Genomic DNA, 26,418 nt, shown 5'->3' with positions numbered 1-26,418 from the left:
AACATTTAACATTTAAGTCATTTAGCAGACGCTCTTATCCAGAGCGATTTACAAATCTCTCGTGCGGCTATTTCAAGTCTACTCAGCTGTTGTATTATATTCTGTAAGTGCTAATAAAAAAATCTGTATATCCATGAGAAGACATTTGTTAATGAAATTTCAATTTAGCCACCAACCACAATATGTCTAGATTAAACCGCCCATTTAGGCTAATTAGCTCAGCATTTGATACATCTTCTGGGGATAAGGACTAAAGTACGTCTCTGGCTGTCAGCATAAACAGGTTGGCCATATTTAACGACCAATTAAAGAGAGAACCTACATACAACCTCACCTACGTTACATGACTAGGCCTGCCGCCTACTGTACAGGATTGGGCTATGCGGAAGGAATCTTTTATTTTACCCCAGAAGAGCAAATTTCACATCTACTAGAAAGGGTTTTCAATAAATAAAAAATGTGTTCGAATAATTAAAAAGGTGTGTTCATTGAATTAAGACATTACAGCGGGCGTATAGGTTAGTTAGCCTTCGGCTGAACATTGAGACAGTGCACGTATCAAATAAGTATTCAATTTTCCGAATAAATTAAAGTAAGACAAGATGCCTGAATAGATTGAAGTGGAGGGATAGATTTAGTAAGACGCAACAGCACAGGTTTTGGTTCTCTTCAAAAAGAAAATCCAGAAAGTACTATTGGGTTGAGAAATCTTTCTCAAGCTGCAATTTCTAAAGAGCAACAGTGCGAGGCGCACGCGTTTTGCAGTTCACCCAGTAACTGAGCGTGCTGACATCAGAGGACACGCGTGCGGCGTTGAACTTGTAGACTACGTGCGTCCCTCTCCATGCCACGACTCGCTGTTTCGTTCCATCTTGTGAAGCGGTGAATCACTGACAGTAGGCCTACAAGGAGTTATTCACCTTTGTCTTTTTAGTGTGTCTGCGACGAGACTACACCGAGGCTGTTCAGGCGCTCTGCCTGTAAACTAAGCGGGGTAAGATATGCCTATCCTTGTTGTAATAGGTCTGTGACTTTGGGAAGAGGACGACGGGTTTATTTACATGTCATTGGGTTAATCACTGCAAACCTCTTTCTCACTCAATTGGTGCTCTGGTATGCAAGCGATTTCCCTCAGTAGTGGACAGTAGGCAGACAGCCTTGACGTGATAGACGAGATTTCCGGTAATATCGAAAGTAGTTGCCAGTCAAGCAATGTTGACAACTGGCACTGCAGTGAATCGACAGAAGCCATATAAGACATGTCTGCAAAAGCCTATGGAGACTGACAACCTACATCGCGCCCTCTGGTTTTATTCATAGCATACCTCAACACAAATCTTAGGCGTTTTTAAGTCAAGAAATATACTTTTCACACAATGATAATGTTGTCACATACATTCACAGCCCAATCAGTGTTTTTTTGTTTGTTGCATCCTCCTTTGTCAACCCCTTTACTGACATGACACCTCTTGAAGTCATTTATGAGATTGCTGGATATCTTGAGTGTTTGACCTTTGCTTTTAATGACTTTCATATTGCAGTGTTTTGGATCAAGCATCCTGGGACAAATGAGCCAAACGTCAAAGAACGTCTATAAACGTATCATTCCCTTGTATAATATTGACCTATGATCCAAGACGAACACACAAAATAAAAATCCACCAGACAGCGTCTGAAAATGCAACTGTAACTCCAGAGGAAGGTGGGACAAACGTGCATTTTAGAGATGTTACATCATTAAACGTGCATGTATATAGCATACAGACTTAATTAGCGTAATATTTGCAACTGAGTGAAAACATGCCGAATATCCCCCCATTTTCAGAGGTGGATTAGTTTTCTTTGTTTTATTCTGCTTCTTTGACCCTTGTGCCCATGAAGATAAGTCAAGCTGTTGTGGGGATAAGTCATGGGGATAAGTCAACCTGTTGTGGGGGATAAGTCAACCTGTTGTGGGGATAAGTCAACCTGTTGTGGGGATAAGTCAACCTGTTGTGGGGGATAAGTCAACCTGTTGTGGGGGATAAGTCAACCTGTTGTGGGGGATAAGTCAACCTGTTGTGGGGGATAAGTCAACCTGTTGTGGGGGATAAGTCAACCTGTTGTGGGGGATAAGTCAACCTGTTGTGGGGATAAGTCAACCTGTTGTGGGGATAAGTCATGGGGATAAGTCAACCTGTTGTGGGGATAAGTCAACCTGTTGTGGGGGATAAGTCAACACTTATGGGGATGATCAAAAGTATGAATCCAAATAATGACATATCAAGGGACCATTGAAACAATGTTCTTATCCATCACAGTTCCCAATTCTTGGACTCATGAAGAAGACGAGAACATTCTTATGATAAATGGAAGCGAACACCAGCCTATACAACTGATAAATGGCCACATCTGCGCTATGAGAAGTTCTATAACACTAATATTTCAATAAGTGTGTGTGTGGGGGGGGGCTCTGACTGTACAAAATCAGCTATACAATTGTGAAAATGTATCTTACCTTGGCACAATATAGTCTGATGTGTGAATCCAAAACGTTGCAGTGAGATATCTTAGTGAGATATATATATATAATCTTAATCGAAAGATATATAATCACATACGCTACAAGACAACATACATTTTGAGGCCTCTGCACTGATGGGCGGGAGGGAAAGACAAGCTAAATACTATCATATATCCATCAAATTCTATTGTCGTTGTTAAATAAAATGATTGCCTATAGGTAAAGCTGTTGTCTGACGTTTTATGGGTCTCGTTGTTAGTTGCGAGTGAGACCGAAGCAATATCATTGTTTTTCAGCAACATCATAACAGTTTCCTCTTCGATAAAAGTTATCCTTCGGTCTATTTTTGAAACATTTCACCTATACAATATCTCCTTTGACTTACACGTTGGTTCTTAGTCTATTTGTAGCCTAACCTTGCAGTTTATTCTCAGTGAGCGTCTATTTTCGATATTTCCATTTTGATTAAAGAGATTTGTAAACAATTTGTAGGCGATGAGGACGTTTTGTAAAATATTTTTCAACAAATGTCCCGTCATTCACTATTACTTTGCTCGAGAACTGCGAAATATATTTGAATTTATTAGGCCCTAGATACGCCCCCCTTTTCCACCTTGAGGGATCTAGAAAGGTATTTTTTTCAAATGTATTGTTTTCATAAAGAAATTAGACGTTACACAAAATGTGACCAGCAATGTGGAAATAAGGAACATTTGCTAGTTGAGATGTATGAAGCCAAATGAAAAACACTTAAAAGCAAAGTCTAATCAGCAATAATATTAATTTAGCTGTGATAAGACCAGCTACATAAAAAGCAAATGCAATAATTTTTGCTATATAAACAATTACAAATAGGATAGATATAGGTGCATCTGCCGCTGGTGTCAACGTCACTTTCAAAATTAAAATAAATACAATAGTTTATTTCATTTAGTTGGCAATATGTCTACAAAGCACAGGCACCCACGTTTCAGTTTTCAAATGAATTGTGTCAGAGTAGGCTACAGGTCTACAAAGTCCCATTGGCATTCATGTGTACATAGCCAAAATGAATATTTCCACAACCAAACAATGTATATCATTCGATGGCGTGCATGTGGGCTAGACTAGAGAATGGAAGTAATGCATCTGTTTGATTTATTGATAGATATTAGTTCTTAGGCCTGAAAGAATTCATAAACCAGCGCATGATGCACCAAATTTTCAATTTCTTCCTTCCTCAAGTGAACATCAACATCATGCATATCAAACGAAGATGTTTGTGGTCATACATTATACTGTATACGATATATCATATATTAGCTTATTCAAGTACATCTGAATAACAAGGAATTTAATCAAATCAGAATCTAATAATCTAAATATTAGATGCATTTAATTCGTTCTACTTGTTTTTGTAACACTAGTATACACTTATTTGTATAGTTATATGCGTGTTCTTCTCTTCTAATAAAAAATAAAATGTATTTTATTGCAACGCTTAAATCGTTGGTACTTTAGCATTTTCGATCAAATACACAGTTTCAAACACGTCCTTTACATCCTGATAATGGCAATAGCCTGTGCTATTTTTCACCAATGTTAAATCAATTAAAAAGGAACGTAAAATGAATTAAATTAAGTTTAAATCCTATTTTATAAAAGACATTTCAGCAAATATAATTACGTAAGAAAAAATGGTTTATAGTCGATTACACACGAGATATAATGTTTTATTGAATAAAAGTTACAATTCTATTGTACATAGGCTAACGATGGACTATAGCCTACATCTCAGTGCTAGAGGCGTCACTACAGACCCTGGTTCGTTTCCAGGCTGTATCACAACCGGCGGTGATTGGGAGTCCTTTATGGCAGCGCAAAATTGGCCCAGCCTCGTTAGGGTTTGGCTGAGGTAGGCCGTCATTGTAAATAAGAATTTCTTCTTAACTGACTTGCCTAGTTAAATAAAGGTTAAATAAAATGCAAAAATAGTTGCTACTTCTTTAATTCACACAAGTTATAAGACAATAGTAATAGAAGCACTGTTTAGATAACATACCGTACGAAAAATAATTCTGAAAGCTATCCAATCGGACGGATGGACTTTGATACAACGGAATTTTATGACTAATGATTAATAGGCTATACATATCTAGTTCTTGGCTTACAGTTGAACATCTCCTATTTCAAATTAAATAATGAGTTAGTTATGTCAATTATCATATTTGAAATATGTAAAATTGAAATTTTAAGTTTAAAATGTTGTGCATTTGTCTCGAAGTTATTTGCGCAGTTTGGAACTCGTGAGATCAGGTTGCATATGACTGGATCACTAGGCCTACTATTTTCATATTCAAATAAAAAGACTTGGTTTTCATAAATTAAAAAAAAAGAAACATCTGATCAACGTAGGCCTAAAATCTGAGAAACGAGTAGGTATCACAAAAGTGCAATTATGAAATGTTGGCCTACAGTCTATTCTAGTAGGCCTAACCATACTCTATTTGGTAGACCTAAGGCTACTTTCTTTTTGGTAGGCCTAACAAAACGAATGGTAACGGTTCTTTTAAGTAGACCACATTAACAGGGGATTGAAAAAAATACTCACCCTTTCACCATGATAGCGTGTCTGTCTTGGCTTAAATTGTGTCATATCATCACAAGGTCGAAACAGGAAAGGTTGGTACAACAACTGTATGTAAACGACAAATAAATAAGCCAGAAACACTTAAATCAACAGACGTTCTTATTAAACCTGGCAGCAGACCTTCCAGTTGTTTCCAAATAGGGGTGTCACTTACAATACTTAATATAGAGACAGAGAACAGGTTTCCAAATGTCACGAATCAAGGCTTTCACATTGATTTGATAACAGTGGCGGTTAATTGGTAGGCCTACATTGGATAGACTAACAGTGTATAAATAGATATGCGTAAAATGTACCTTTTGGCCTAGACATCCATTTGGGTTTCATACTTAGCCTACTACCAAAGTAGTAATAGATGGTAGACCAACATAGTATTTTCACGCTGCAAGGGCAACCCTAACGTATGTAGTCTAATGTCAAATGTTTCCTTGAAGGTGACGCTCTGCAATGTTTTTCGGCCACCATAAACTGTCACTCATTCTATGCATAGCTTATTGGAAACATGGAGTTCTTAATTTTTATTTCACCTCTTTTCCCATTGCGTTATTTATCATCATTAAAACATAGGCCTACGCACAACAAATTCGCAAACATAACAGACAATAACCAACAGTGCAATAACCTAGTAATAACCCCCGTTAGAGGAATTAAGCCCTTTTTAGGCATAGACCTAAGATTAAGAATTAAGGTTTTATTTACACGATCCAAGTAAAATGCCACGATTATTGCACTTCAGGATTGCTCTTAATCCAATTTGACAGTCAAAATAATAACTTCAATTTAAGCTTTGAAGTGGTAAGATTGAATCAGAATAACCTGAGAATTTAGACGCCGAGGAAAAACGGCAATTCATGTATGAATGCGCCACGATTGTATGTAGGCCTAAATTATATTATAGAATTTCCACTTTGAGGCCCCCTCAATAGATTTTCTTCTTGTATTTCCCTCTGTGTAGATCTCGCGAGAGTGGTGGCGTGGCTGGCTGGCTGTGTGGTTGCAGTAGACAGAGGGAGAAGGCAGGCAGGCAGCATCATGGCGGACAGAGACAGTGGAAGTGAGCAGGGAGGAGCAGCCACGGGCCCGGGCGTCGGTTCCATGCACCCAGTGACAGGAGGGGCGGGCTCGGCTTCCGGGCTGCAACACGAGACGCAAGAGCTGGCGTCGAAACGGGTTGACATTCAAAATAAACGTTTCTATCTGGACGTGAAGCAGAACGCAAAAGGCCGCTTCTTAAAGATAGCTGAAGTCGGGGCCGGTGGAAACAAGAGCCGCCTCACTCTCTCCATGTCAGTGGCAGTCGAGTTCCGTGACTACTTAGGGGACTTCATCGAACATTATGCCCAATTAGGTCCTAGCAATCCGGACATCGCACAGGATGAGCCGAGGCGAGCACTTAAAAGCGAATTCTTGGTCCGGGAGAATCGGAAGTACTACATGGATCTGAAAGAGAACCAGAGAGGCCGGTTTCTGAGGATTCGACAGACCGTGAACCGGGGGCCCGGTTTGGGATCCACGCAAGGCCAGACAATTGCTCTGCCTGCCCAGGGACTTATTGAGTTTCGTGACGCTTTGGCAAAACTCATTGACGACTACGGAGTAGATGATGAACCTGCGGAGTTGCCAGAGGGGACCTCCTTGACAGTGGACAACAAACGCTTTTTCTTCGACGTGGGCTCCAATAAATACGGAGTGTTCATGAGGGTAAGCGAGGTGAAGCCAACATACCGCAACTCTATCACGGTGCCCTACAAAGTGTGGTCCAAATTTGGAAATACGTTCTGTAAATACGCGGAGGAGATGAAGAAGATCCAGGAGAAACAGCGGGAGAAAAGGGCATGTGAAATGCAGCAACAAGAGGAGATGCATGCTGATGATGCAGACGAGGATTGATATATAGAGCAAAAACATGCAAGAAAATAATCAAAATAACAAAAAGAGAAATTATAATAACTTTACTGTAAAAAGAAAGAAATCTAAAGATTTAACTGTAACTGTTTAACTCCAAGGGAGCACCACCCACAAAAAAAGAAACCTCCACAAACTGACAGTTAAGACATGTTGTCACCCATCGCTGGATGTTACCCACTTACCCACCATTAATACAGTAAGCGGCTGCTAAACAAAGTAATAACATTATATATGAACCGTGTTTCCTACTTGATGACAGATGATAAAGAACTGAGTGTTTATTTCTCTTATTAACCAATAACTTTTGTACACGTTAAAGATATTATTAGTGTTTGCAATATTCAAATGGAATTATTGCCGAGTTATGAGAAACAAGTCCTTTTCATTTGACTTCAGCACAAATCAGATATTTTAGTTTTTTTTAACCGAAATTTAAAACCTTTTTAAGAGGTTGACATAGTGTAGGCCTACTTGCCACCCTATTTACCTGTACCTGTGAGTAGAGATTTGTTTACACATGAATCATATGAGGGCTAGGCCTGCTTTGGAATTTTGTTTAGATGTCATGCAGTCTGCCTATGTACTTTTTTCAATGTCATGCAACGAAACAAGTGCTCTCTCTCTCTCTCGTGCAATATGCATTGCATTGAACTCGAACACATTGAACTGGTCAATGGAACTCGACATGAAGACTTTCAAAAGGAATATTACTGTTGTAACCTTTGTTTCAATTGAAAGTGTCGTCATGCAGATCGTTATACTATAGACTATCTTTGTGTCTCGTCATGCAATGTGTTTTTTAAAAAGGTACCGTCTTAGATTAAGGAAGTGCAGTGACAACATGCAGCACATTACATGGGAAGTGGTTGAGAACAGCATATTTGTCATATAGACCACTCAATCCTGCTAGCACCGCCTAATTGGCATTATGGTGTATTGATAGTGCTGATTAATAAAAGTAAAGCATGGTTTTGAGAGTCTGAGATGTATGTGAACATCAGCACTTATGAATAAGAGGTTTTCTGTTGGGGAATTTGACACACAAAGGACCAGCAAATATCAGCCAACCAATAAGATGCCAATGTACCAATGAGTGCTGTTGCTGCATGTTTACCTGTACAAAGCCTGATATTGGTTTTCACACATTGTGGCTCAAGGACACCTCTCCAAGCTCGTGTTCATCCCTGTAAATGCTCAACTGATCTTTAGATTGAATGCTGGTCTGAATATCTCAGTTGTTACCAAAGACGCTGGCAACAATCAGATCATGTCAGATTTACCCCAGTATTCAGTGAAAAGATCACCTGGTGTATTGGATGGAGTATAAAGCAGCAGGCCTAACTGTCCTTGAGCCCCCTGGTTAAAGCCACTGGTGTAAATGGTACACGGATGGGAGCGTCCTCTTCGGCATATAAACAACCTGGTGCCTTAAACACTCCGCATGATTACATGCGGGCCTGATGCTTTGGATCACAGTTTGGGCTCTTGTTTTTTTTCCCGCTTTGCTTTTCCGTGTGCCGCAGCACAACTTGTGGTGCCAAGGGGTTCTTTAAGAACCCTTCCGAAAAGAAAAGGGGCAGATTACAAAGCTTTTTCTGCAACCTTTCCCCCTTTCCCAATCTCACTCTCATCCCCAAGCCATCCAGGTATCGGCCTACATGTAAACGTGAAAGGGGGTGGTCACCTGGAAGACAATGCATAGGAGGCTGCTCTTCACAGGCCCAGCCTGGTGAGGTGGAGCGGAGAGCAGGGGCTGACTGGTAACATCACTGTGGACTGGATTGAGAAGGCTTGTTGGAGGCCCTCTTGTGATGCTCTCTGTGTGTAGTTCTATGGCTTGGGCAGTAATGTGTAATTTGTAAGTTGCTAAAGACCTCAATTAGGGGGAGTAGTAAGCATGTCTTATTTTGATTTGTGTTTAGTTTTTTAGTTTGAACTTTTCAGCGTTATTCCACATCTTTGTCATTTTGAATGTTTTTTTTTTTTTTGCTCACAAAGGATATTTTATTTTCAGTGCAACATTTCATTACTGTGTGCAATATCCTATGTGCCGATTGGTGGCAATATGTATATCAATTAAATATATGATTAATATTTGAACGCATGTGGCTGAATTCCATGTTTATTTCTCTTCAAGGTTTTAAATGCCTTTATCTGCACTTAAACAGAAGTCCAACCTGGGAGGAAAGTCAATCTAACAAAGCAAGCTTCATCCTTCCTGATGAGGACACACCCAACACCCTAACATTCACAATAACTAACATGCTAAGGAATAGTGTCGTCTGTCTCCTAGGCCTCTATTACCTCTCCCTATGGCTTGGGAAGTCTGTCTCGTAGGCCTCTATTACCTCTCCCTATGGCTTGGGAAGTCTGTCTCGTAGGCCTCTATTACCTCTCCATATGGCTTGGGAAGTCTGTCTCGTAGGCCTCTATTACCTCTCCATATGGCTTGGAAAGTCTGTCTCGTAGGCCTCTATTACCTCTCCCTATGGGTTGGGAAGTCTGTCTCGTAGGCCTCTATTACCTCTCCCTATGGCTTGGGAAGTCTGTCTCGTAGGCCTCTATTACCTCTCCCTATGGCTTGGGAAGTCTGTCTCGTAGGCCTCTATTACCTCTCCATATGGCTTGGGAAGTCTGTCTCGTAGGCCTCTATTACCTCTCCCTATGGCTTGGGAAGTCTGTCTTGTAGGCCTCTATTACCTCTCCCTATGGCTTGGGAAGTCTGTCTCGTAGGCCTCTATTACCTCTCCCTATGGCTTGGGAAGTCTGTCTCGTAGGCCTCTATTACCTCTCCCTATGGCTTGGGAAGTCTGTCTCCTAGGCCTCTATTACCTCTCCCTATGGCTTGGGAAGTCTGTCTCCTAGGCCTCTATTACCTCTCCCTATGGCTTGGGAAGTCTGTCTCGTAGGCCTCTATTACCTCTCCCTATGGCTTGGGAAGAGTAAATGGATTGGATGATTGTAGGGAATGAAAATATGTTGAGTTTTGCTGCAAAGGAAAAGCAGGTTACAGCCTTGTTTCTTTATTTGGTACGATATTTATGAAGGTGTATGGTGTACTCCTTCCTGTCTTCAGTGGTTGATGTTTGTAGCACATTGCTTTCCCAGGTGGATGAAATGTCAGACCAATATTAGTTTGAAATGATCTCAACAAGGAATGTATTTTTTCTCTCTTACGTTGCCGCCCTTTACAAAGAGGATAATGGATTAACTAATTCGGTGTTGATGCATCAAATATAATTGATGTACATTTTACACATTGTAAAAAAATAAATGTAATTTACCCACATCTGACATAAATGAATCTTTAGTATGTATGTGTTTTTTCTCATGTGGTTCTCTTCTGTAAGAAATAGCAATGTGAGATTGCCAAACTGGGTAGGGTTTCTACTCCGTGTCTATTTTCGGTTATGAATATTGCCATGCTACAGAAACACTTCAGCTAATCTATCAGATACTAGAGCATCATGTCGCCCATTACATGTTTGTGATTGCTTTATTTTACTATGTTATAATGGATATGGCTTGCAGTGATATGCGCTTTGTATTTTATCCTAGGATTATCTTTTGTTTTGCCAAGCAATAACCTACAGAAACTTGTAAACTAACACTTACAGCTCAATGTTCTACCACCATCATGTGTAGCAGCTAATTGGTTCTAGGTTTCCATATCACTGATTTACCTCCCCATATGTGCAAATCCTCCCATTGACATCAATGCGCAATTTCTAAGTCAGGAGGGGGGACATATTTGGTGTGCTGGAATCTATAGATGATTGAATATTATTGTGACTGCTGGACTATTAGAGAACCAGCAGCTGCACTGCCAGTAGAGACTAAAACATGATTTGTAGGGTTAACAGAAGCTTTAGGACGGACAGTGATATGTATTATAAAAACACTACCTCTGAAGAAGAGGCATCACATAGTCATGATGACTCTTTTACAATCTCCAGTGTTAAAGACTTTTGTAGAGTCTGTTCAAGATCTTCACTGCTTGTGTAGATTCACATTTGTCCTAGGCTACCCATGGACATCCACATGTGAAGGTCAAGCAAATTCCTTTCTGGCTGGTGTTAGAATAGAATGAGACCTGCTGTTTGTGACGCAAAGGCTATGTAAACATTGAAATGAAATGCAAAGAAATGTAAAAGGTATGTATTTATATGTCTACCCCGTATATGTTTAGTAAAATGTATTATTCATATACCCAAAATGGCCACATGGGCAAACTCAACACTGCTACGGTGGCAATATTTATGATTCTCATGATGACACCGGTCATGATATATGTAATGTTCACATTAACGTAAAAATGAATTCAAGTCTGCTGCTGTATGCTACAGTGACGCATGTTTCATGTTGTGCTGGTATCTAACCAATCCACCATCTTCATAGTAACATGGATGTCTGGTGACTCACTTAAGTGGGATGGCGTGCAAGGAGACCATGGAAAGTGTCAAAATAGAATACCTTTTTATTTGTCACATACGCCGAATACAACGGGTGTAGATTTAAATGTGAAATTATTGCTTACGAGCCCTTCTCAACGATGCAGAGTAAAAGTGACTAGGCATCAGGATAGATAATAATATGATAAATAAAGGAGAGTAGCAGCTGCATATGGTGAGTTTAAAAGTGTGTGTGTGCGTATGTTAATATATGTGTGTGTGTACAGTGCATTTGGAAAGTATTCAGACCTCTAGACTTTTACCACATTTTGTTATGTTATAGCCTTATACAAAAAAAAATCTCAATCTACACACAATAGCCCGTAATGACAAAGCAAAAACAGTTTTTTTTAAATTTTATGCAAATTATATCAACGAAAAGCCCCTGAACATTTACATAAGTATTCAGACCCTTTAATCATTACTTTGTTGAAGCACCTTTGGCAGCAATTACAGCCTTGAGTCTTCTTGGGTATGACACTACAAGCTTGGCACAACTGTGTTTGGGGAGTTTCTCCCATTCTTCTCTGCAGATCCTCTCAAGCTCTGTCCAGTTGGATGGGGAGCGTTGCTGCACAGCTATTTTGAGGTCTCTCCAGAGACGAGTTCAAGTCTGAGCTCTGGCTGGACCACTCAAGGACATTCAGAGAATTGTCCCGAAGCCACTCCTGCGTTGTCTTGGCTTTGTGCTTAGGGTCGTTGTCCTGTTGGAAGGTGAACCTTTGCACCAGTCTGAGGTCGTGAGCACTCTGGAGCAGGTTTTCATCAAGGATCTCTCTGTACTTTGCTCCGTTCATCTTTCCCTTGATCCTGACTAGTCTCCCAGTCCCTGCAGCTGAAAAACATCCCCACAGCATGATGCTGCCACCACCATGCTTCACTGCCAGGTTTCCTGCAGACGTGACGGTTGGCATTCAGGCCAAAGAGTTCAATCTTGGTTTCATCAGAGCAGAGAATCTTGTTTCTCATGGTCTGAGAGGCTTTAGGTGCCTTTTGACAAACTCTAAGCAGGCTGTCATGTGCCTTTTTCTGAGGAGTGTCTTCCGGCTGGCCTGATTGGTGGAGCGCTGCAGAGATGTTTGTCCTTCTGGAAGGTTTTCCCATCTCCACAGTGGAGCTCTGTCAGAGTGACCATTGAGTTCTTGGTCACCTCCCTGACCAAGGCCCTTCTCGCCCGAGCCCGATTGCTCAGTTTGGCCAGGCGGCCAGCTCGAGGAAGAGTTTTGGTGGTTCCAAACTTCTTCCATTTAAGAATGATGGAGGCCACTGTGTTCTTGGGGACCTCCAATGCTCCCGAAATGTTTTGGTACCATTCCCCAGATCTGTGCCTCAACACAATCCTGTCTCGGCGCACTACAGATAATTCCTTCGACCTTATGGCTTGGCTCTGACATGCACTGTCATCTGTGGGACGTTATATAGACAGGTGTGTGTCTTTCCAAATTATGTCCAATCAATTGAATTTACCACAGGTGGACTTCAATCAAGTTGTAGAAACAAGCAAAGGGTCTGAATACTTAGGTAAATAAGGTATTTCTGTTTTAAATTTTTCATACATTTGCTAAAACACCATCACATCTCCTCCTCCAAGCTTCACGTTGGGAACCACACATGCAGAGATCATCCGTTCACCTGCTCTGCGTCTCACAAAGACACAGCGGTTGGAAACAAAAATCTCAAATTTGGACAGATTTCCACCGGTCTAATGTCCATTGGTCGTGCTTCTTGGCCCAAGCAAGTCTCTTCTTATTGGTGTCCTTTAGTAGTGGTTTCTTTGTAGCAATTTGACCTTGAAGGCCTGATTTCACTCAGTCTCCTCTGAACAGTTGATGTTGAGATGTGTCTGTTACTTGAACTCTGAAGCATTTATTTGGGCTGCAATTTCTGAGGCTGTTAACTCTAATGAAGTTATCCTTTGCAGTAGAGGTAACTCTGGGTCTTCCTTTCCTGTGGCGGTCCTCATGAGAGCCAGTTTCATCATAGCGCTTGATGGTTTTTGCGACTGCACTTGAAGAACTTTCAAAGTTCTTAATGTTCTGTATTGACTGACCTTCATGTCTTAGTAATGATGGACTGTCATTTCTCTTTGCTTTTTGAGCTGTTCTTGCCATAATATGGACTTGGTGTTTTCCCAAATAGGGCTATCTTCTTTATTCCACCCCTACCTTGTCATAACACAACTGATTGGCTCAAATGCATTAAGAAGGAAAGAAATTCCACAAATTAACTTTTTAAGAAGGCACACCTGTTAATTGAGACCGTCCTGACTGGTTGAGTCACTGCCTGGAATGGCAACTGCTCGGCCTCCGACCACAAGACACTACAGAGGGTAGTGCTTACGGCCCAGTACATCACTGGGGCCAAGCTTCCTGCCATCCAGGACCTCTATACCAGGCGGTGTCAGAGGAAGGCCCTAAAAATAGTCAAAGACTCCAGCCACCCTAGTCATAGACTGTTCTCTCTGCTACCGCACGGCAAGAGGTACCGGAGCGCCAAGCCTAGATACAAGAGGTTTCTGAACAGATTCTCCCCCCTAAGCCATAAGACTCCTGAACATCTAATCAAATGGCTACCCCCCCCCCCCCCCCCCCCCCCCCCACACACCCTCTCTTTTACACCGCTGCTCCTCTCTGTTATTTTATAGTCACTTTAACTCAACTTACATGTACATATTACCTCAATTACCTCGACTAACCGGTGCACCCACACATTGACTCTATACCGATACCCCCTGTATATAGTCTCGCTATTGTTATTTTACTGCTGCTCTTTAATTACTTGTTCCTTTTTTATTTATTATTCATATTTTTTTTTAACTGCATTGTTGGTTAGGGACTTGTAAGTAAGCATTTCCCGAAGGTCTACAGCTGTTGTATTCTGACACGTGACTAATAACATTTGATTTGAATTGAAATGCTTGTGTTGGGTTCCTGGAGTCTTTCTGTACAGCACGAGGGACTTGTAGGGACACTTCTGATGGAAGGGGAGAGTAGCAATCTCTGTACAACAGTGACCGTGACAAGACAAGAGGCCTGAGCCTCTTGGTGCAATGGTTAATTGTTGGACTGATAGTCACAGGCAGGGGTCATGCACCCCAAAAATCTGAGGGGGCACAAAGTGCGCGAGGATGGCTGTGGGGTCGTTTGGAAGTTCCCCGTCCGGAAGTTGGAGAATTTAGCATTTTTCAAACACCTGAAACAGTCTTTCTCTGAAATCTAGAGCAATAATAATTATGCCTAATTCTATGTGAAAAAAAAAGAAGTATTTTTCTGCATATCTAAGCGTACCTCTTGAGCTGTCTGTATCCTCCTGACTGACTGGTGGTTCTTTTTTTAAAGAAACTAAATATGCTTCTCTGCATCTCTACAAAAATCTGGGTAAAAGACAAAGGAATTAGAATCTTATTCAGTTCATTTAGTTATTGCTTGCTTTTCTAAAGACTAACAACCTTGCCAGCAGGCATGCCAGCTACGATAGTTGGACAAGCTAGCTATCTCTAACTTGATTGATAGCCTGAAATGGCTTCTTCATAGCTAGTTATGAGGTTAGGTACCTATCTGGGCTAGCTAACTTCATTAAACTTCATTAAATTACTAGTTGGCTAGTACTGTAGTACTTCAGAGAAACAACACATATTTATTTATTTATTTATTTATTTATTTATTTATTTATTTATATAACAGGACAAATCTGAGGGGGCACGTGCCCCTTTTGGGCATGACGCCTCTGGTCACAGGGACCTATTGGGTGCAAATCCCAATAGGGCTACCTCTACATTTGCTACAATATCATAAGGACAAATAGAAAGGGGGATACCTAGTCAGTTGTACAACTGAATGCATTAAACTGAAATGTGTATTCCGCATTTAACCCAAATGGTAGATGCATTGCAAAACTATGTCATAAAAAAACGGACTTTGGGCACATTTGAATAGCTTTTACCTATGGATAAACTGAAGAAACTTAAATGAAAACCAATTTCCAAGGTTTGAATATGTCCTAACCTGATTAAATTGTGATGGAAGGAAATGACTAGACTGCGTTCACATAGGCAGCCCAATTCAAATATTTTTTATACTAATTGGTCTTTTGACCATTCACATCAGATCTTTTTCAGAGCGGATCTGATTGGTTAAAATACCAATTTGTGAAAAAAAAACGATCAGAATTGGGCTGCCTGTCTAAAGCAGCCATGTGACCACGCCACAACCTAAGTGATAGCCTACTGCAGGTGTATATCTCTCACTTTAATGACACCAGAAGATAAACAGTAAGCAGTTGCAATACCTTTATCAAAAGCTTCCATACCTGTAGACCTATCGGAGTTGCAGAACTTGCTTTTTGTAAAGGACAGCATGGCTCTGGCTTTGGATTGCATCTTTCCTCCTTTTTGCCTGACAACCCGGCTTGTTGAAAGTAAATGAAACAAGTGATTTTAACCATAGATATCCTATTAAATTACTATCTATTCTAACTCTTAATTATATGATTCTAACAGCAGGCTAGGTAACAAATAAACCAAGTTACCAAGATGCCCTGACCTCCCTACAGTACCCTGCTCCCACAAAGCATAGTCAGCTGAGTTATGAAATTTGCAGCTCCATTGTCAGTTAGACTAAGCTTAAACTTCATAGATGCTTGATATTGTATTCTTTTGCAATTCTTTTAAAAAGGCGTATATGGTAAATATATTTTATTGGAGTCATTTAGCAAACACTCGTATCCAGAACGTCTTACAGTTAGTGCATTCATCCTTTGGAAATATAAGTCACCTAGAAGTAATTATATCATTGTTACTTGTGAGAAATGTGATTGCTGCTGTGGATTTTATAAGGTGGCTGGTAACCAACTTTAAGGTGCATTACCGCCACCTACTGGACTGGAGTGTGGACCAGAGACATGGAATTCATTATTCTTGTCTCCTTACTAAGGAAACAAAATACATAATTAAATACTACATCCCCTGAAGATTTCCCCAGCAGTTAACTTATGCTTGGCTCCTCAATTACTCCATATATCTGATAACAATCTCTCCCTTTCTCTCCCATATTCCTGGCACTGAAATAGCACGTCTTCCACTGTCTTCATCTCCTCCTAACAGTGATCACACCTCCCAGTCGGATGTTTTCCTACCCATTTCAGTGTACTGTTGAGCCTTGTGTGTCTCAGCCTTGTAATTTTAACTTTTTTTTTACCCCTTTTTCTCCCCAATTTCGGGGTATCCAGTTGGTAGTTAGTCTTGTCTCATTGCTGCAACTCCCATACGGACTCGGGAGAGGCGAAGGTCGAGAGCCGTGCGTCCTCCGAAACACAACCCAACCAAGCTTCTTGACACAAGGCCCACTTAACCCGGAAGCCAGCCGCACCAATGTGTTGGAAGAAACACCGTACACCTGGCAACCGTGTCAGCGTGCACTGCGCCCGGCCCGCCACAGGAGTCACTAGAGCGTGATGGGACGAGGACATCCCTGCCGGCCAAACCCTCCCCTAACCCGGACGATGCTGGGCCAATTGTGCGCCGCCCCATGGGTCTCTCGGTTGCGGCCGGCTGCGACAGAGCCTGGACTCGAACCCAGAATCTCTAGTGACCTTAGACCACTGCGCCACTCGGGAGGCCATCTCAGCCTTGTAATCACACTTTCCTCCCTTCTCTCTCGACCTGAGGACCTCCCTGCCCCCACCTTTTCCTGGATCTTAAGTAGTTGTCTTCCCTTTCCATCTCTTTTCCAAAACTCTTGTAATTTGTTTTTAACCACAGTTTTTATCAACCCCTTGGCTTCTGCTTTTCTGATGGACATTTCCATTTCAACATTAGAATGTTTAAGAACCTGCTTGGTGATAACATCCACCTCCTCATTCCCCTCTACATCCACCTCCTCATCCCCCTCTACATCCACCTCCTCATTCCCCTCTACATCCACCTCCTCATTCCCCTCTACTCCCACATCAGCTGGTACCCAGAGGAACATCACAAATACCCCCATCTGTCTCACCATACAAGCACTGCAAAACCTCATACAATACATCCTGTCTGCTCCAAATGAATTTAAGCTCATCAGTACTGCACAGGAGTCAGAGCAGATGTCTGGCCTCACATCCTCCACCTACTCTGCAAAGAAGAGTATGGCCAGCAACTCCATTTTGTAAACAGATAAATGATCCGTTGCCCTTTTTGTCACTGCAACCTTAAACTCAGGAACACTAAAAGCTGCACCTGTCCTCCCTGTTTTAGGGTTCTTGGATCCATCAGTGAATATATTCCAGACAGCATAGTACTGAGTTCTTAAATGTTTACTTACAATATTTACTGTATCTACTCCTTCTTCACCAGCTCTTACCCTGTCAAGCATGCAGCGTTGCCACTGGGAAGGTCCTGACTGTTCCACTACATATTCTTAAAGCTTGAGCCTGGATTACATCTAGCTTTTTTTTTAAGATGTCGGAGCTGCTGATCCATATGCTACACTTCCAAAGTCCAGTGATGACCTTGATAGCACTATATATAAACGCTTTCAATGGCATTCTTCTCCCCGCCACTCCATTCCTGACAGGCAATGCATCACATTCAATATTTTCTGTCCTTTTGATAACTACTTTGTTAATATGTTCTGTATATGTAATTTGAGTGTCAAACCACACCCCCGATTACCTAAACACTCGCACCCTCTCCAGATTCCTCCCGTACAGCTTCAGGCATATTTCCTCCCCAACCTACCTTTTAGTAAAAAACACGGTCAACTTCTCTGATCACTTTTTGAACTCTCCCGGCTGTATGGGGAATATTTCTCGCTCTCTTTCACAGCGCACCGCCATCCAAAAACAATGACCTCCCAATATCTGGTCAATCATAACAGAGAATAACAAAGGACTAATCACACTTCCCTGGAGGGTACCATTCTCTACCTCGTAACGTTTTGACATGGAGCTCCTCACCCTCACTTGTATTGATTGTCCAAAAAGTTCTTTATCCAGTTAAAAAACCCTTCCTCCAACCCCCATGCTTTACAGTTTGATAAGCAGGCCCTCTTTCCACATATCATAGGCCTTCTCTACATCAAAGAAAATGGCTACCACCACCTCCTTATTTGCCTGTGCCTCCCATATAACTGACTAGACCCAGTACAGGATCTATCATTCCCCTGCCCAGGATCTGTCGTTCCCCTGCCCAGGATCTGTCGTTCCCCTGCCCAGGATCTGTCGTTCCTGAACCCATTTGATTTGGTGACATTAGGCCTCTGCTCTCCAGGAAGTATGTCAGCATTTCGGTTATCATCCTTTCCATAAGTTTACAGACATGAGGTGTCAATGCTTTTGGCCTATAACCTGATGGATTAGTAGGATTTTTCCCAGCTTTCCGTTTCGGCACCACTACTGCCTGCATCCAACTGTCAGGCAGCTTCCCTTCCTGCCACACCTTATTGTAAAAGCCTAATACTTTTGTCATTGCGTTCTCACTGAGATGAGCCATCATGATGTAACACATCTAATCCTTTCCAGTAAATGTTACCCCAGCTTTAGTTATCACTCTCTTCATCTCATCCAATGTAAAAGGGGCATTGAATGCATCCTCCACCACCTCTCTCTGATCCAGAATCCCTGGACACTCCCCTCTGACACTCTCTTTTGCACGCTGTCACTCTGTCAGATTATTTGAGCTGTCCATCTTCACAAATGCCTGGGCTAATGTCGTTTGCCTTCTCCATGTCTCTCACTGCAACTGTCTCCGCACTTTTCAGCACAGGGATATCCCAATCTCGTCTGACCCCACTCATCCTCTTAATCATCCCCCATACCTCTCCCACAAGAGTAATCCTGCCTGTTTCCACAGAACCGACACCAATACTCCCTCTTAGCTGTCCTAATGGTTCTCCTTAATACTGCTTGAGCTTTTTTAAACTGTATCAATTGCTGGTAGCTATGGGACCTTTTCAACATCATGAAAGCCCTGTTCCTACTCTTTACAGCTTCTCTGCACTTCAGTCCACCAGGGAACTTCCTTCCTCCTTCTCCCCCTGTACCCATGGGTATCACCTGCCTTCCTCCTCCTCCCCCTGTACCCATGGGTATCACCTGCCTTCCTCCTTCTCCCCCTGTACCCATGGGTATCACCTGCCTTCCTCCTTCTCCCCCCTGTACCCATGGGTATCACCTGCCTTCCTCCTTCTCCCCCCTGTACCCATGGGTATCACCTGCCTTCCTCCTTCTCCCCCCTGTACCCATGGGTATCACCTGCCTTGCAGTAAGAAGCAATAGTAGGGGCTGCATCATTCACTGTTTCTATATCTGCACTGAGATCCACCTGCAGCAGCTCCTGTTCACTCAACTCCTGAAACTGACCCCATTCCGTTTTCATCTCCTCATCCCGCTTTCATCGCCTCATCCCGCTTCATCTCCTCATCTCCCCATCCCGCTCCCATTCCGCTTTCATCCCATTCCGCGTTCATCTCCTCATCCCATTTCCCATTTCATGATTGGTTAGTTATCCCTACCAGTAGATTCCTCCCAGTGCCTTGCAAAAGTATTCATCTCCCTTGGCGTTTTTCCTATTTTGTTGCATTACAAACTGTAATTTAAATAGATTTTTATTTGGATTTCATGTAATGGACATACACTAAATAGTCCAAATTGGTGAAGTTAAATGAAAAAAAATAACTTGTTTCAAAAATTTTAAAAAAAACGTAAAAGTGGTGCGTGCATATGTATTCACCCCCTTTGCTATGAAGCCCCTAAATAAGATCTGGTGCAGCAATTGCGGCCCACAATTCTGGGCACACCTACATTCCAGCATCTGCAAGAACATCTCTTTAAACTTCTATTGATCAATTTTTAAGATAGGACAGGTGGGATGTGATCCAGTAGAGTAGGTACCAAAACGTTGGATACCAACCGCCGCTAAAAACCCCATAGAAGAAGAAGTCGCAAGGGCGACAACAGTAGACCATGTCCTCCGCTCCCACCTGTCGGGCACCTTTTTCCTGCAGTTCTGTTAATGACGGCGAGGGCAAGATTTCAGCATGCGTGAGCGAAGGACACTGTGTGCTAGCTAGCTAACTAGCAAGATAGCTAGTACACAGTGTCTCCCTTACCTCCCACCTGCTGTGTACTAGTGGAGTAGCTAGTGGGAGGTGGGGGTGACACCGGTAGACAGTGTCCTTCGCCCCCGCCTGTCAGGTACAGTTTTCCCGCAGTTCTGTTAACGGCAACGAGGGCAGGTGTTCGGGTGGTGGAAGCGAAGGACACTGTGTGCTAGCTAGCTAGTCCTAGGAGGACTCTGGTACACAGCATGCTGGAGGCGTGGGAGACACTGTGTGCTGGCTAACTACCAAGCTAGCGAGCACACGGTTTCCCTAACTGGCAAGTTAGCTAATTAGCTAACACACGGTGTCGCTCCTGTCTACTATGTACCAGAGTAGCTAGCAGGTAGTGACTGGTAGACCATTTCCTTTGCCCCCGCCTGTTGGGCACTGTTTTCCCGCAGTTCTGTTAGCAGGTGAGAATGGCGCTGGAATGTATAGCGGATGTTTTATGGGCTCCTTACTAAACTATTTTGTGTATTTTCTTCCACTGTTAACTTTTTTTGTACATCTTTCTGCCATCATTTCCTATGACCGAAAAGAGCTTTTGGACATCAGAGCATCACTAACCTCGATTTGGATGAAGATTTCTACTTCAATAAGTTGACAGGACATACTCTCACCTCGGACCAGGTCTTAATCCCTGACATGAGAAAGAGATGGTGACATAGAGGCCGACGTGGGGGTACCCTGATGAAACTACGGAGGCAAGTAAATCATTTTCCTACACTCTATTCTATTGGCAAATGTACAATCACAGGAGAACAAACTGGATGAGCTCCTTTTGAGACTGTCCTATCAACGGGACCTGAAGAACCGTAATATCCTGAACAAGGACATGGATATTATTCTAGCTGGTTTTTCTATGCATCAGAAGGACTGAACGGCAGCGTCAGGTAAGCTCAAGGATGGAGGTGTGTGTCTCTTTTGAACAGCTGGTGCGCAATCTCCAATATTAAGGAAGTCTGGAGGTTCTACTCGCTGTGTTAGAGTACCATATGATAAGCTGTAACCATACTATTTACAAAGAGAGACTTCGTCCATATTTTTGTAGCTGTTTATTTACCATCAAAAATGATGCTGGCACTAAGATCTCACTCAATGAGCTGTTTAGGACCATAAACAAACAAGACAATGCTCATCCAGAGGCGGCGCTTCTAGTGGCTGGTGATTTTAACCAGAAGCCATGGATTACAGGCAACATCAGCGCTGTCGCTTTAAAGGAGCGGGACACTAACCCAGATGCTTTTAAGAAATCCTTCTACGCCCTCCGACGAGCCATCAAACAGGCAAAGCGTCAATACAGGACTAAGATCGAATTCTACTACACCGGCTCTGACAATCGCCGGATGTGGCAGTGCTGGCAAACTATCACAGATTACAAAGGGAAACCCAGCCACAAGCTGCCCAGTGACGCAGGCCTACCAGATGAGCTAAATACCTTCTATGCTCTATTTTTTTATTTCACCTTTATTTACCAGGTAGGCCAGTTGAGAACAGGTTGTCATTTACAACTGCGACCTGGCCAAGATAAAGCAAAGCAGTGCGACAAATACAACAACACAGTTACACATAAACAAACGTAGAGTCAATAACACAACAGAGAGAAAAAAATAGAAACATCTATGTACAGTGTGTGCAAATGTAGAAGAGTAGGGAGGTAGGCAATAAATAGGCCATAGAGGCGAAATAATTACAATTTAGCAATTATACTGGAGTGATGGATGTGCAGATGATGATGTGCCAGTAGAGATACGGGGGTGCAAGAGGGTAAGTAATAATATGGGATGAGGTAGTTGGGTGTGCTATTTACAGATTGGCTGTGTACAGGTACAGTGATCGGTAAGCTGCTCTGACAGCTGATGATTAAAGTTAGAGGGGGAGATATAAGACTCCAGCTTCAGTGAGTTTTGCAGTTCGTTCCTGTCATTGGCAGCAGAGAACTGAAAGGAAAGGCGGCCAAAGGAAGTGTTGGCTTTAGGGATGACCAGTGCAATACACCTGCTGGAGCACGTGCTACGGGTGGGTGTTGCTATGGTGACCAGTGAGCTGAGGTAAGGCGGGGCTTTAGCTAGCAAAGACTTAGAGATGACCTGGAGCCAGTGGGTTTGGTGACGGATATGTAGTGAGGGATAGCCAACGAGAGCATACAGGTCGCAGTGGTGGGTATTATATGGGGCTTTGGTGACAAAACGGATGGCACTGTGATATACTACATCCAGTTTGCTAAGTAGAGTGTTGGGGGCTATTTTGTAAATTACATCGCGGAAGTCAAGGATTACGACTGTATGTTTGGCAGCATGAGTGAAGGAGGCTTTGTTGCAAAATAGGAAGCCGATTCCAGATGTAATTTTGGATTGGAGATGCTTAATGTGAGTCTGGGAGGAGAGTTTACAGTCTAACCAGAAACCTAGGTATTTTTAGTTGTCCACATATTCTAGGTCAGAACCGTCCAGAGTAGTGATGCTAGTCGGGCGGCAGGGTGCGGGCAGCAATTGGTTGAAGAGCATGCACTTAGTTTTACTAGCATTTAAAAGCAGTTGGAGGCCACGGAAGGAGTGTTGTATCGTGTTGAAGCTTGTTTGGACCATGCGTGAGAACACCAGCCATTCCTGACGACTGTGTAATCACGATCTCTGTAGCCAATGTGAGTAATACAGTTGAAGTCGGAAGTTTACATATACCTTAGCCAAATACATTTAAACTCCGTTTTTCACAATTCCTGACGTTCAATCCTAGTAAAAATTCCCTGTCTTAGGTCAGTTTGGATCACCACTTTATTTTAAGAATGTGAAATAATACTAGTAGAGAGAGTGATTTATTTCAGCTTTATTTCTTTCATCGCATTCCCAGTGGGTCAGAAGTATACATACACTCAATTAGTATTTAGTACCATTGCCTTTAAATTGTTTCACTTGGGTCAAAGCTTTAACTTCCTGCCTGATGCCTTGAGATGTTGCTTCAATATATCCACATAATTTTCCTGCCTCATGATGTCATCTTTTTTGTGAAGTGCACCATTCCCTCCTGCAGCAAAGCACCCCCACAACATGATGCTGCCACCCCCGTGCTTCACGGTTGGGTTGGTGTTCTTCGGCTTGCAAGCATCCCCCTTTTTCCTCCAAACATAACAATGGTCATTATGGCCAAACAGTTATATTTTTGTTTCATCAAACCAGAAGACATTTCTCCAACAAGTACGATCTTTGTCCCCATGTGCAGTTGCAAACCGTAGTCTGGCTTTTTTATGGCGGTTTTGGAGCAGTGGCTTCTTCCTTGCTGAGCAACCTTTCAGGTTATGTCGATTATAGGACTCGTTTTACTGTGGATATAGATAATTTTGTACCTGTTTCCTCCAGCATCTTCACAAGGTCCTTTGCTGTTGTTCTGGGATTGATTTGCACTTTTCGCACCAAAGTACGTTCATCTCTAGGAGACAGAACGCATCTCCTTCCTGAGCGGTATGACGGCTGCGTGGTCCCATGGTGTTTATACTTGCGTACTATTGTTTGTACAGATGAACGTGGTACCTTCAGGCGTTTGGAAATTGCTCCCAAGGATGAACCAGACTTGTGGAGGTCTACAATTTTGTTTTCTGAAGTCTTGGCTGATTTCTTTAGATTTTTCCATGATGTCAAGCAAAGAGGCACTGAGTTTAAAGGTAGGCCTTGAAATACATCCACAGGAACACCTCCAATTGACTCAAATGATGTCAATTAGCCTATCAGAAGCCTCTAAAGCCATGACATCATTTTCTGGAATTTTCCAAGCTCTTTAAAGGCACAGTACAACTTAGTGTATGTAAACTTCTGACCTACTGGAATTGTGATACAGTGAATTATAAGTGAAATAATCCATCTGTAAACAATTGTTGGAAAAGTTTACTTGTGTCATGCACAAAGTAGATGTCCTAACCGACTTGCCAAATCTATAGTTTGTTAACACGAAATGTGTGCAGTGGTTGAAAAAATAGTTTTAAGTGTATGTAAACTTCCGACTTCAACTGTACCTTTAAACAGGTTAACATTCACAAGGCTGCAAGGCCAGACGGACTACCAGGACAGGTACTTAGAGTATGCTCCGACCAGCTGGCAAGCATCCAGACTACCATAGATCCACACATGACACAATCTCTATTGCACTCCAAGCTGCCCTTTCCCACTTGGACAAAAGGAACACCTATGTGAGAATGCTGTTCACTGAATATAGGTCAGCGTGCAACCCCATAGTGCCCTCCAAGCTTATCACTAAGCTAAGGACCCTGGGACTGACATCTCCCTTTTTAAAATTGGATCCTGGACCCTCAACACGGGGGCCGCTCAGGGGTGCGCGCTTAGTCCCCTACTGTACTCCCTGTTCACCCACGACTGCGTGGCCATGCACGACTCCAACACCATTATTAAGTTTGCAGATGACACAGCGGTGGTAGGCCTGATGACGATGAGACAGCCTATAGGGAGGCGGTCAGAGACCTGGCAGTGTGGTGCCAGAACAACAACCTCTCCCTCAACGTCAGCAAGACAAATGAGCTGATCGTGCACTATAGGACAAGGCTGTAGTGGAGCGGGTTGAAAGCTTCAAGTTCCTCAGTGCCCACATCACTAAGAATCTATCATGGTCCAAAAACAGCAAAACAGTCATGGAGAGGGCACGACAATGCCTCTTTCCCCTCAGGAGACTGAAAAGATTTGAGAGCATCTTGACTGCTCCAGAAATGTCCGGGAACTTGCAGGTGCCTTGTTGGAAGCGTGGGGTAGCATCTCACAGCAAGAACTGGCAAATCTGGTGCAGTCCATGAGAAGATGCATTGCAGTACTTAATGCAGCTGGTGGCCACACCAGATACTGACTGTTACTTTTGACCCCCCCTTTGTTCAGGGACACATTATTCCAATTATGTTAGTCACATGTCTGTGGAACTTGTTCAGTTTGTCTCAGTTGTTGAATCTTATGTTCATACAAATATTTACACGTGTTACGTTTGCTGAAAATAAACGCAGCTGACAGTGAGAGGACATTTTTTTTTTCTGCGTTTATTTGCATTGACCCTTTTTGTGTTAACTTCTTTTACTCATCACATACACTGCTGCTACTGTTTACTCTGTTACTTTTTTCCTAGTGATTTATTTTTATTTATATTACTGTGCATTCAGAAAGTATTCAGACCCCTTGACTTTTTCACATTTTGTTACGTAACAGCTTTATTCTAAAGCCTTATTCCTCGTCAATCTACACACAATACCCCAAAATGACCCTGCGAAAGCAGGTTTTTAGGAAATACAGAAATACCTTATTTACATAAGTATTCAGACCTTTTGCTATGAGATCGAAATTGAGCTCAGGTGCATCCTGTTCCATTGATCATCCTTGATGTTTCAACAACTTGATTGGAGTCCACCTGTGGTAAATTCAATTGATTGGACAGGATTTCGAAAGGCACAAATCTGTCTATATAAGGTCCCACAGTTGACAGTGCATGTCAGAGCAAAAAACAAGCCATAAGGTCGAAGGAATTGTCCGTAGAGCTCGGAGACAGGATTGTGTTGAGGCACAGATCTGGAGAAGGGTACACAAAGATTTCTGCAGAATTGAATGTCCCCAAGAACACAGAGACCTCCATCATTCTTAAATGGAAGTGGTTTGGAACCACCAAGACCCTTCCTAGAGGTGGCCGCCCGGCCAAACTGAGCAATCAGGCGAGAAGGGCCTTGGTCAGGGAGGTGACCAAGAACCTGATGATCACTCTGACAAAGCTCTAGAGTTCCTCTGTGGAGATGGAAGAACCTTTCAGAAGGACAACCATCTCTGCAGCACTCCACCTATCAGGCCTTTATGGTAGAGTGGCCAGATGGAA

General features: G+C 42.5%; 1 protein-coding gene across 1 annotated transcript; it reads left to right on the top strand.

Annotated features, from left to right (window-relative positions):
- The first annotated feature begins 811 nt into the window (after positions 1-811).
- puraa (purine-rich element binding protein Aa) lies at positions 812-9,140 on the top strand. Its single transcript, XM_014129411.3, has 2 exons — positions 812-994; positions 6,088-9,140. Exon 2 carries the CDS (start codon positions 6,165-6,167, stop codon positions 7,020-7,022), a length of 858 nt encoding a protein of 285 aa, XP_013984886.1. The 5' UTR covers positions 812-994; positions 6,088-6,164; the 3' UTR covers positions 7,023-9,140.
- The last annotated feature ends 17,278 nt before the right edge of the window (positions 9,141-26,418 follow it).

The sequence above is a fragment of the Salmo salar genome, chromosome 11 (genome assembly GCF_965601325.2).
Source record: "Salmo salar chromosome 11, fSalSal1, whole genome shotgun sequence".
In the NCBI taxonomy this organism is placed as follows: Eukaryota; Metazoa; Chordata; class Actinopteri; order Salmoniformes; family Salmonidae; genus Salmo; species Salmo salar.
This window is presented reverse-complemented; position numbering and strand designations above follow the sequence as displayed.